This window comes from Pipra filicauda, unplaced genomic scaffold (genome assembly GCF_003945595.2).
Source record: "Pipra filicauda isolate LSUMZ 115617 unplaced genomic scaffold, ASM394559v2 scaffold520_size808073_pilon, whole genome shotgun sequence".
NCBI lineage: Eukaryota > Metazoa > Chordata > Aves > Passeriformes > Pipridae > Pipra > Pipra filicauda.
In genome coordinates this window covers 678,890-690,983 of record NW_024104666.1, presented here as the reverse complement: position 1 = coordinate 690,983, position 12,094 = coordinate 678,890, and the positions used below count along the sequence as shown (strand labels likewise).

General features: G+C 52.6%; 1 protein-coding gene across 9 annotated transcripts in view; it reads left to right on the top strand.

The window, feature by feature from the left end:
• Positions 1-12,094, top strand: part of NF2 (neurofibromin 2) — a 49,500-nt gene that overhangs the window by 18,353 nt on the left and 19,053 nt on the right. For 7 of the 9 annotated variants that reach the window (XR_005565707.1, XM_027740887.2, XM_027740889.2 and 4 more), the window contains exons 5-12: positions 2,363-2,431; positions 2,562-2,644; positions 3,271-3,346; positions 3,606-3,740; positions 6,143-6,217; positions 7,705-7,818; positions 10,577-10,699; positions 11,052-11,269. Coding sequence is in view for 6 of the 9 variants with exons in the window: in XM_027740887.2 (XP_027596688.1) it covers positions 2,363-2,431; positions 2,562-2,644; positions 3,271-3,346; positions 3,606-3,740; positions 6,143-6,217; positions 7,705-7,818; positions 10,577-10,699; positions 11,052-11,269 (893 nt within the window). In the remaining 3 variants the exon portion in view is untranslated. The remainder of the gene's footprint in view (positions 1-2,362; positions 2,432-2,561; positions 2,645-3,270; positions 3,347-3,605; positions 3,741-6,142; positions 6,218-7,704; positions 7,819-10,576; positions 10,700-11,051; positions 11,270-12,094) is intronic. The other 2 variants (XR_005565709.1, XR_005565708.1) reach the window with 1 other exon arrangement.

Here is a 12,094-nt window from a genome sequence, read left to right as displayed (position 1 = left end):
TGGGGGTCATAAAAATAAAAGCTTGTTTATTTCTCCCTCATTGTGTTCATTTGGAGAATTACTATGTGCTTTCCCCTCTGTTCAAACCACCCACACTGCTTTCAGAGGTTGGAGGTGGTTCAGGTTTTAAATAGCTGGGAAAGACGTGGGATCAACTGGAAAAAAAAAAACGGGAACATCCAGGAGGTTCTTCTATTTTTTGCCCCTTAAACGGAGGTCACTGCCGTGCTGCAGCTCTCTCAGCACTTCAAATCTTGTAGCACAACAACAGGCTCTTTAATTATTATTATTTTCCCCCAAAACAAGCAATACTTGGCGTTATTTGAAGCTGAGCATGGCTGTGTTTATCCAGGACAATCTAAGCCAGACGAAGGGATGTGGTAAAGGCAACTTCCATCCCTAACCATGAATATTAATCATGTAGTTCAATTAATAGGAGCTGAAATTCCATGACAGTTCAGAAGTAATGATTTAATTGAAAAGGTCTTTAGAAGTACGTTTGCCGAATCGTTTGAGCCAACAGATTCTGCAATACTTAAGCCATTTGTTGATTTTTGACTTGTGAATAATTAATGTTCTCTTCCAGACTCCCCTCTCAGTACAAATATTCCTTTGGGACACGGCAGCATTTTTCAGCACATGAAAAGTCTCATAATCCAGACTTAGTCTTGGATCTCCACGGTAGATCACAACAGAAAATAATCGCTTTAATCCTATTTGCTGTTATTTTCATCACCCAAAAATGACTTACTTGCTGCCTGTCCAAGGTTATTAGAGTTGTTTCATTTGCCAGTGTCACCTTTTTGGTGCTGTCCCCTTTTGATGGGGGTTCAAGGGATGTGCACCTGCATCCTGAGGGGCTCCAAGCCCTTGGAAGGCGGAGAGTTGCCGCTGCTCAGCACCCTCCTGGATGAAATCCGGGGTGGTTTTGTTCTATTAATTGAAGTCTGAGTCAGTGCTGGTTGTTGTTACATGTTCCCTTCGGATCTGCATTGGCTCCAAATCAATATTTGTGTCTTTAATCCCCACGTGTCGCCTCCCAAGCAGGGAGGTGGGATGTGTGTAGACTTTTGATGCCGAGCTCCGGTTTTGGTGTACGACGTGACGGTTCTGGCATTAAGAGGAGGATGGTATGAAAAGCTTCCCGACTTGTTACATGACCACCATGTGTGTCTTGCTCTTGGTGTTAAAAATTGTCACTGTTTGGCACTTCCTGAGCTGAGGTTCCTCAGAGAAGCAGGGAGGGAAGGGCTGCCTCCCTTGCAAAGCGACTCGAGCAAACGCCGCCGTGTCTCGTGTAATTGGGGGCTGTCACTGCAGAAGTCCTGATTGCCAGGTGAATGGAAATCACAGCACTCTTGTGTGTGCCTCACATCCTTTGTTCCTCTTCTCTTGAACTTGCTGGGTTGTTTGAGCCGTTTTCTGGTGGTTTCCTGCCCTCTGAGGCCGTGCAGGAGGTAAATTCATTTTCACAGGCACCGCAGGGACACGCGGCTCCTCAGTCTGTTAATAAGCGGTTTTATTTCTCAGTCACTTTGTATGCTGCTCAAAGAGATGGAAATCTAAACAAATACCAGTAATTACTGATGCACTTAGCAAATATGAATTGGATTCCTCGACCCAGTTGAGCAACAGACCCTCTGGCAGAAAAGCCGCCACCTGCCTGAGAGGAGTCTGTCAAACTCCTCTAATTTTTTTGATACTTATTCATTAAGGTGATGAGCAGCAACAGAGAAACCACCATCTGCCTCAGCTGAATCACTGCTATCCATCAGCTTTTGGGGACAGGTCTTTGTCCACATCTTATTTCCTTGTTCCGCTACCGGTGGGACTGCAAGGACCTCTCAGGTGTAGAGTCTCGCCCTGCACTGGGGGAAGTGTTAATTAGGGTGTGGTAATGAGAGCAAAATAGACAACCACCATCCAGTCCAGCTGGTTGACTGATGGTGGACAGCAGCTGATGATGGTTGGCAGCTGAAGTGGTGGAGTCACCGTCCCTGGGAGTGTTAAAAAATGAGCAGACGTGGCTCTTGGGGACGTGGTTTAGTGGCCACACTGGGATTCAGTCAAAGGTTGGACTTGATCTTGGAGGACTTTTGCCATGATTCTGTGATAGTGGGAGGTTTTGTTCTGCTTCCGCTTGTGTTGGGTGAGTAGAAGGAGGCTGATCATCTCCACTAGCAGTGAAATGACAAAGAAAATCAGGTTATTAACTGTAAGGAGCAGCTCATGTTCTCTGCTCGTGAGGGGAGGTGTGAGCAGGCCGTGTTTGCTGTCTCCTGGGCTGGGTGTGTGAGGGTGAGGAGTTGGATTTGCCTGGTTGTTAATGTGGGGTGGGCACTGTGTCTGTGCTTCTTTCCAGTATGGTGATTATGATCCCAATGTCCACAAGAGAGGCTTCCTGGCACAAGAGGAGTTGCTTCCAAAGCGGGTAAGGAGCTCAGAGGAGTCGGTGTCCAAGCTGCCTTCAGGTTGGATGTGGTGCTGGGTTTCTTCTGGCTTGCTGGCTGAGAGACAGGAGCAGCAGTGTGACCTGGTCTGTGTCTCCCCACACATCCCAGGTGATAAACCTGTACCAGATGACTCCAGAGATGTGGGAGGAAAGGATCACGGCCTGGTATGCGGAGCACCGGGGCAGAGCGAGGTGAGCCTGTGCTGCCCTGGTGGGTCAGGGTCACAGCCCTCCCCTGAGGAGTCACCGGGGGCTGGGCAGCTTGGGCAGGCCATGGCTGAGCTCTGCTGCCTGCAGGTTAATCCCAGCACTCCTCTGCTGCAGCCTCATGGAGGGCAAAGGGCTTTTCCTGGTGGCTCTGCTGTCCCCTGGTCGCTGTCAGGGTCCTCCAGAGGATTCAGGAATGATGCTCAGTGAGGGCTCACCTGCCTCAGGGGGCTTTCAGGGCCAGGAGAAGAAATGGGAATTCAGACCCTATTGCTGCCTCGGGTGGCAAAATGCTCCTTTTGGGGGATAAACCTAAAGTCAGATGGATCTGAAACAGGGGCCTCCCAGCCAGAGGTTTCCTATTTATGCTGCAGGGACTGGGAGGTGGACAAAGCCAGGCTTGGAGTGCTGCATCTCACAGCCACTAAGATGCTGGTGACTGCCAAGTGGGATTTGCTGTTGGACTTTATTGATCCTGCCAGCAAAGACAGGATTGACCTGTGTGATAGAGACAGTCCAGGCTTTAAAGCCTGGTGAGTGCTTAGGATGAGCAGGAGCAGCCCCGTCCCTCTGATCCTCCCAAACCCTGTGCCACTGTTCCTGCCCGGCAGAGACGAGGCTGAGATGGAGTATCTGAAGATCGCCCAGGATCTGGAGATGTACGGCGTGAACTACTTTGCCATCAGGGTGAGAGAAGCCGGGGGTCGTGTTTTCCTGCTGGTGCAGCTCTTGTGTTGGTCTCCACATCTCGAGTTGAGGGTGGGGAGCCCTGGAGAGCCAGGAGGGCTGGGAAGTGGCTGTGGCACACTGGGGAGCCCCAGCTCTGCTCTCCTGACGACCGGCGCTGGGTCACTGCTCGGGGCTGGCTGCTGGAGAAAACAGGGGTTCGTGGCTCACCCTCTCAGTGGGGTAAAAGGGATTTCTGCTCTTTTCTTTCCTCCTGTAGAATAAAAAGGGCACAGAACTGCTCCTTGGAGTCGATGCATTGGGGCTTCACATTTATGACCCAGACAACAGGTTGACCCCTAAAATCTCCTTCCCGTGGAACGAGATCCGGAATATCTCGTACAGCGACAAAGAGGTATGGATGTGTCTCCTCTCTTCCCTGAGAGCAGCAAGAGCACGATTGGGATTTAAAATGATTTCCCTTGGCTTCTCTGTCTGCTGTGCTTGCTCTCAGCAGCTTAGCTAAGGGCAGCTCAGCTGCTCCAGTTGAAACCTTAATTCCAAGCCTTCCCGAAGCCTTGCAGGAGTGGGCGTGCAAGAGGTCACCTGGGAGCTGTTCTCCTCTTTGGTTTCAGAGAATGTTCCAACCCTCCATGTAATCTTTTCGAAAACCCAAAATTGCTGTTGATGTGCTTAGCCCAAATATCAGAGTTCAGAAGTTAAAACCTCTGCTTTACTGAATATATTACAGTATTTATTACTGTGGATATACTCCGTATTATGGAATACAGGGAGATGTATTCCTGGGGAGAAGAGCTCTTGCCATCTCATTACATCATCTGGAGTTTCAGGCTGTTGGGCTTGGCATAGCAGCTGGAATCTTTTTAGGAAGTTGAGTAATTTAAGCCCAGAGTCTAAGTATGGGTATTTGGAATTGTTGGCCCCCAAACCCAGTGGAGAACAGCGGTGGAATTGGCTGTGGAGGGGGAGGACTGAGCAGTTCAGTTTTCAGTCTGAGAGAGCTGCTCAAAGAAAGCAGCTGCCTTCATGGTAAGGAAGAGAATTAACTTCTTAATTAAAAATGGTTTTCTAATCTAAACATGATATCGATCAGGGGAGCAGCTAAAGGTTTCTCATCAGCTGCGTTTATTGCATGTCTTGTGACGTTTTGTAAGCACTAAAGCCGTGCTGGAATTCTCCTCACTTGCTTGACTCCTTAAAGAGCTTCACGACTCCACAAACAGCTCAGCACTGAGTGACTTCCAAAGCTTCCCTGCCTGGGAAGCCTCCAAAATCCAGGGGCTGACCCCTCCATAGCCAGGCCTTGTCACAAGGCTGTAACAGAGCTTCCTCTCGGGATAAAAGGATGGATCCCTTCCATCAGCTCAATCATCTGTATAATCAGATGGCCATGACAGCAAACAGGGCTAAGAGCTGGGAATGACAGCTCTGGACACCACAGAGGGGTTTATCCCTCCTCACAAAGATTGACTGTTTATGGGGAGCTGAAATTCCTCTCCTGCCTTATTCCTGCTGCTGCTCCAAGTGACTGGTTCTGCCGGAGCCCGAATCCAGGGACATCCGCGCACGTCTGCCTGGGTGAAAGCCTTAAAGGCTTGGCTCTTAAACTGCCAAAGCCAAGCAGTGCCAGGACAAGCTCTTTGAGCCCTTTGCAGGCAGGGCAGTGCATGACAAACCTCCCTGTGCTAATGGACACGCTCTGCCTGCTCCAGCTCCTCAGCCCTTATCCCTGTGCCGTGGGGGGGAGGTGGAATATGCACGTGTCTCCTGACAAATGCGTGTTGCAGAGCACTCCATCTCTTCAAGTGCCCTTTTGAGGCCCCTCTCTATCCAGGGTTGTCTTCCTGAATCCCTCCAGGCTGTTGATGCCACCTCTGTCCTCTTGAGGGACCCGCTGTGGGAGAGCTTTTGGAGAGGGGAATCCCAGGCCATGGGTAGAGCTGTTTGCTTGGCACACAGAGTGTGAATACGAGTTAGAGCCGGGGAATAACGTTTGGAATTGTGGAGAAGGCTCGTGACACAAATGAGTTCTGGAGAAGAAAATGCATGGAAAATCCTTTCAGGGAGCTCTTGTGAGGTGGCAGCAGGAAGGGCAGCAGCTCCTTGCTGTGTTCCTAATGCAGCTCTCCTGCCCTTTTAACTGCCTGGCAGGAGGGTGGAGGCAGGTGGGGATCCGGCTCCTCTCCCAGGGAAGAAGGGGCAGGATGAGATCAAACAGCTTCAAGCTGCACCAGGGGAGGTTCAGGTTGGATATCAGGGAAAATTTCTTCACTGAAAGGTTGGTCAGGTGGTGGAGTCACCATCCCTGGAAGTGTTCAGAAAACCTGTGGATGTGGCACTTGAGGACGTGGTTTAATGGTGGTGCTGTTTGACAGTTGGACTTGATGATCTTAAAGGTCTTTTCCATCCTTAACAACTCTGTGGTTCAGGGAATCCATCGGGCAGCTGAGCTGGTTCTTCCTCCCTTTCCAAGCATCCTGAATTCCTGCTGGGGATTCTCCCAGGAGAGCAGCACCTTGCCCTGTGTCCCTGCCCACCTCTGCAGGGTGCTCTGCAGAGGACACGGGCTCCTGTGGCTCCCACGTTTTTCCAGGGGAGGAACAGTTGTCTCCTTGGCCGCTTTTGCTGCGAGTCCTCTCTCCTGGCTCGGAGCCACAGGGCCGGCTCTGAGCCGTGCGTGTCTGACCCTGCCGGCCTCCTCCGAGCCAGAGCTCTCTGTCAGAGTTTTATAGCTGCCTTTTTATTAAATGCACCGCTCTCTGATAACTCTCTCCCTCTTTATTTTTTCCTTTTCAGTTTACGATTAAGCCGTTGGACAAAAAGATTGATGTTTTTAAATTCAATTCATCAAAGCTGCGTGTGAATAAGCTGGTAAGTGTGCAGACAGTCATTTTTACTGCCTGCAGCACTGGGTTCTGCAGAGAGTGTGAGACAACGAGCTCTTGGGGCTTTTCCTTCGAGAGGGAGCTGCTGGAGCTGTGAGGGGGTGTAGCAGTTACTGCTCCCTCTAGGAAATAAGGGGGGGTCTCAAGTCAAGCTCCTTCACAGAACCTCTCCCCCCTCCCTTGTTTTTGTGCTCCCTTTCTGAGCTCTTGGGTTACAGCTGACTTGGTACAATGTAGTCATCACCTCCAGCTTTGCTCAGATCCTCTTTCTTCCCTGGGGAGCTTTTCCATCCTCCCTGTGTCGTAGCTCTCCCTGTTTTGGGAGGCACCGTTACCAGAGTCCTGGCTTTTCCCAGGCTGGTCCCCTCTGAGGACACTCTCCTTGTACAAGGATGGAGGGGGCTACACTGGGTTCAGCATCCATGCTGGAGACCAGCTTTAGCTGCTGTTCTGGGTGTGGATCTGTTGTCATACAGGGATCTTTGCTGTCCTGGTTGGAGGTTGTCCTGTGCTTCTCACAAGGCCTTCCTCACAAAGGCCTCATTCGCTGCACTCACCAGGTTCACTGTGCTGAAACTCCTCTCACTCCAGAGAAGTCATTTGAGGCTTGGGAAATGTCATTTGTCACTTGGGTTGTGGCTGCCCCATCCCTGGAAGCATCCAAAGCCAGGTTGGACGGGGCTTGGAGCAACCTGGGACAGTGGAAGGTGTCCCTGCCCATGGCAGGAGAGTGGCATGGGATGATCTTTCAGGTCCCCTCCAACCCAAACCATTTTAGGATTCTATGAAATGGAAGAAGGATGTGTGAATCAGCCCTTTAGAAAAGAATCTGAGTTTAGCACTCTATTTTTATTGCAAAAATAAGCTTTCACTCCTCTGTGTACCCACCCTGTGCTAAACCTCCTCTGGCACTGCCACCTCCCTTCCCTTACCAGAGGGAACTACACTGGTGCTCAAAACCCCTCAGCAAAGGTATCTGAAGATGCCCAAGGAAGTTTTTGATAAGCCTTCTGTTTTTCCAAGATGAAAAGTGGTTTTCCTCCTTTTAATTTATGTTTTAATCTCAGTGCTTTGAACGTGCAGCTGGGAGGAGGCACAAGTTCATCTTGAACCTAAAGAAGGGGCTCAGTGAGAGCCAGGGAACCGGGCAGAAATAAGAACTGGAGAAGTTCTTATTTCATTATTTGGCCTCTTGCCTTTTTAGGGTGGGTATAAAACACACCAGAGCTGTGCTGTGCTGGAGGCACAGAAAATTGGTCTCTGCAGAGAGCTGCTACCCAGGAGCCGGTGTTTGGTGTGGGACTTGGCTCCCTGCCCCTCCTGAGAGCTCACAGGGTTTGAGAGCAGTGGGTGGAAGCACTAACAAGCACCAAATCAAAGCAATTCTAGTGTTTCTGTGTGTCAAGAATACAAACCACCTCCTCGCCATCACGTGTGTACAGCTGTTTCTCTCTTCACCCCTGACTGGAACAGATCCTGCAGCTGTGCATTGGGAACCACGACCTCTTCATGAGGAGGAGGAAGGCAGACTCCTTGGAGGTCCAGCAGATGAAAGCACAGGCCAGGGAGGAGAAGGCCAGGAAGCAGGTGAGCCACATCTCCCATAACCAGTGAGCCAAAATCGGGAATGCAGATGAACTCGGGAGGAAACGGTCTCTGGAATGACATCAAAGCACCTTTGAGGGAAGGTCCAGCTGAACATTTTTTGGTAGCCTGCTCCCAGCTCAGCAGTCATTCTCAGCTTGGCTCTGCAGGTTGATGGCCCCCTGAGTCCATCCCCCAACCTGGGACCAAAACCGGGAGGCCGGGAGGGAGAAGCTGCTCTGGGCACCTACAAGTGTTTTCCTGCCAGAAAAACCGGGGAGGTCACTTGTACTTCACGCAGGGGGCTGTGAGGGGGAGCTGAGCCCTTCTCCTCCCTCGTTCCCTAATTGCAGGGTGATGGAATGCACCCGCCGGGCCGGGCCGTGCAGCCTGCATGTTAATTCCGTGCCCGGCTCCTCTCCGAGCCGCGGGTCACGGCGGAGGCAGCGGCGTGTGGCCGACGAGCAGAGATCAGCAAATTGAATTGTATGAATCATTGTTTTCTGCTCATGGACCTTCTCTACTCACTGAAACCCACACAGCTAATCTGGGCGCTGGTGCTCGGAATATAAATGGCCCTGTAGGCAGTGAAGCCAATACATGGGAGCGGGAGAACCCGGAGCAGGAGAAATCAGGAGGGTCTGGTGCTCACAGGGCTGATACGGTGTTGGGTGTGAGCGTGTCTACAGAGGTGCTTGTGTGGTCTTGAGGTGCTCAGATGGCCTGGAAATGGGATGTGCCTTGTTCTTCAGGCACCTCCTGAGGTGTTGGGCTCAGTGTTGAGGTGCTCAACTGATCTGGAGATGGGGTGTGGCTTGTCTTGAAAGCACCTCCTGAGGTGCTGGGCTCGGTGTTGAGGTGCTCAGCTGGCCTGGAGATGGGATGTGGCTTGTCTTGAAAGCACCTCCTGAGGTACTGGGCTCAGTGTTGAGGTGCTCAGCTGGCCTGGAAATGGGATGTGACTTGTCCTTCAGGCAGCTCCCAAAGCAGTTGTCCCTCCTGTAGCTTGTGGGGTGGCAGGAGGGGGCAGGATGTGAGTCACTACAAGGGTAACCTGGCCAGCTCCTCTGGGGAGGGGGAGCTTCTTGCTTCCCACAGGGATTCCTCTGGTCAGTAAGAACTTGGCTTTATAGAATCATTAAGGTTGGAAAAGCCCTCTAAGATCACCCAGTTGGACCGTTAGTGCAGCACCAGGGAAGTGGTGGAGTCACCATCCCTGGAAGTGTTCAGAAGTGGATGTGACACTTGGGGTTTTGTGGGTACACAGTGATCTGGGCTATGGTTGGACTTGATCTTACAGGGCTTTTCCAACCTTAATGATTCCAGGAGTCTTTAGGTTTTCCAGTCTTGTGAGTTTTTGATGTATTTGGGTAACTCCAGCAAGACCTGAGATCCTGTGCTTATCTGGGCTCCTGGGAGAGTTGAGGAAGCAACAACTTAACACTTCAGCTGAGCTCCCAAATCCAGAGCACTTGGGCTCCATGGAAAGGTCAGGCTCCTGCTTGGGCTGGCTGCCCTCTCCCGAGCCAGCCACCATCTCCCCTGCTTCCTCCTCCCTCCCACAGTTGCTAACTGGTTCCAGATAATCCTTTTATACCAGGAATTCTTGTTAATGGAAGTCCCGAGCGGGATGCAGATTATAATGATAATTAATGAGGGGAACCTTTAATGGAAGGCAGCAGAACGGTTGGAGCAGTGGGCGTCCCGCTCTCGGAGCACAGCTGGGCTCCAAGGAGCAGAGAAATGTGGCTTGTCACACTTCCTTCCCTTATTAAACCCAGCAGGTCTCCTGTCCTGGCTGTGGCGTGGATATTTATAATGCCCATCCCTGCAGGATTGGAGGGATTAAACTCGGCGTGTTAATTAGCCCGATGGCTCCCTTGGGCGCTGGGCTGGTGGAGAGGCAGTCCTTGGGCACAGCAGCACTTCTGGGAAGAGCTGGCAGGCTCTGGTGGCTTGGATCTTCCCCTCGTGGAGAAGAGCAGCTGTTTCCTGGAAGCTGAGCTGGAGGGAGAGGGTTTATTGTGTGCGGGAATTGCCAGGGGTGGTTGCTCTCTGTGTGACCTCCCTCCAGAGGAGTGGAAGGGAAGGTTGCAGCGTGCTGGCTTAGATGGCTGAGCAAAAGGTCCTTCAGCCTCCTGCCCCGGGCTGGGCCTGTGTTGGATGTGTGGAAGGTGCCCTCGGACTGCCCTTCAAATCAAATCGCTTTCCCTGCTTCAGGCAAACCCAGACCCTTGAGCCCAGCCCTGCAGGGAGAAACTCCAGGCACAGCTTGGACCCTGCTTGTCCAGGTCTGCCCTGTGACTCGGCCTAGGGCACTGTCAGGGGACATCATCACCTGCCAGGTGTGGCCACGCTGTGGGTGACAGCCTGGTCAGAGGATGGGAATTGTCTCTGGAAGGACACTTTTCAAGGGAGCAGGGGGCATCAAACAGCCTGCCCAGGGCAGTGGTGGAATCACCATCCCTGGAAGTGTTCAGAAAACGTGTGGATGTGGCACTGGGGGACGTGGTGGCCTGGGCTGTGCTGGGGGAGTGGTTTGATTCCATGATGTTGGAGGCCTTTTCCAACCAAAGTGATTCCATGATTCTATTCTATGGTCAGGTCACCCCAATCCAGGGACATTCCCCACGTCCATAAGCAGAGAGGAGGCAGCAGCACAGCCCTGTGCTCCTTCCCCCACCCGTGACCCTTTCTCATCCATGGAAAGCCTTCCTAACGTGTGTTGTTCTCCTCACTTTCCCCAATCCCTTCTTCCCAGATGGAACGGCAGCGCCTGGCGCGGGAGAAGCAAATGAGAGAAGAGGCTGAGAGGACCAGGGATGAGCTGGAGAGGAGGCTGATGCAGTTAAAGGAGGAGGCAACAATGGCCAACGAGGCTCTGGTAGGTCCCTGGGAGGCTGTTTCCCGAGGCACTGCAGCTGCTCCTCACTCTTTCCACTGTGGAAGTGTTTTTGGAAGTGCACTGTGACTGTGGCTGCTCCCAAACTGCTGCCAGTGCACAGTGAGCAGGAGGCTGGATGGAGCTATTCCATCCTGCTGGGCTGCTTGGGAGGAGCAGAAAGAGGATGATTTGGGACAGAGCCTGGCCCCGTGCAGGCCTTGGCAGCGGGCTGTCACGGACGGGAGGGGTTCTATGGAGCGTGTCGGCAGCTCCCAGCCCTGCCCCGGGGGCCGTGAGCACATCTGGGGGCACACGGAGTGCAATAAAAGGCTTCATGTGCCTGCATTGGCAGATGAGGTCCGAGGAGACAGCAGACCTGCTGGCAGAGAAGGCCCAGATCACGGAGGAGGAGGCCAAGCTGCTGGCGCAGAAGGCGGCGGAGGCCGAGCAGGAGATGCAGCGGATCAAGGCCACGGCCATCCGGACCGAGGAGGAGAAGCGGCTGATGGAGCAGAAGGTGCTGGAGGCTGAGATGTTGGCTCTGAAAATGGCCGAGGAGTCGGAGAGGAGGTCAGAGGGTACAACCTTCCAGCTGCCTCTGCTTGGCTTCCCACCCCCTTCTGCCTTAGCTGGGAGGGGCTCCTGCCCGGAGTTATCCCTCCAATGGGACAGGAGGGGCTCCTGCCCGGAGTTATCCCTCCAATGGGACAGGAGGGGCTCCTACCTGGAGTTATCCCTCCAATGGGACAGGAGGGGCTCCTGCCTGGAGTTATCCCTCCAATGGGACAGGAGGGGCTCCTGCCTGGAGTTATCCCTCCAATGGGACAGGAGGAGCTCCTGCCTGGAGTTATCCCTCCAATGGGACAGGAGGAGCTCCTGCCTGGAGTTATCCCTCCAGTGGTGTGCAGGGAGCTCTCGGTCTCCCTCACAGCAAATAGCCCTGTGGCCCAGCCTATTCCCCTCTCCAAAAGCCTCTCTGCTTTTGGGTGCTTTCTGCAACCCTCCCCTGCATTCTCTGAAGTCTTTGACACCATTCATAGCACCTGGGGTTGGTTTTTCCCCTGGGTGGTAGATCTCCATTCCTTATTCTCTCTTTATTCCTCTTGCCTCTCAGTTGTTCAGTTCTCCTTCCCAGCCGTGAGCTCTCTTCCAGGTTAGCCTTGAGCTCTCCCCAGCGCTTGGAGTCTTTGCTCCTTGTTAAAAGCTGAGCCCAGGTCCCACGGTGCATTTGGTAGTGAGCAAGTAAAAGATCAGTCTTGTTTCCTTCCAACTGATTACTCCTTTCCCTGTAAGAGCCTGCCTGGTGCCAGCTCTTCTGCTTGGATGAGCACTGTCCTTGTCCTTCTCTTCCTGCCTTGGTCTCTGTCGTGTGAAGCCTCCACTCAAATCTCAATC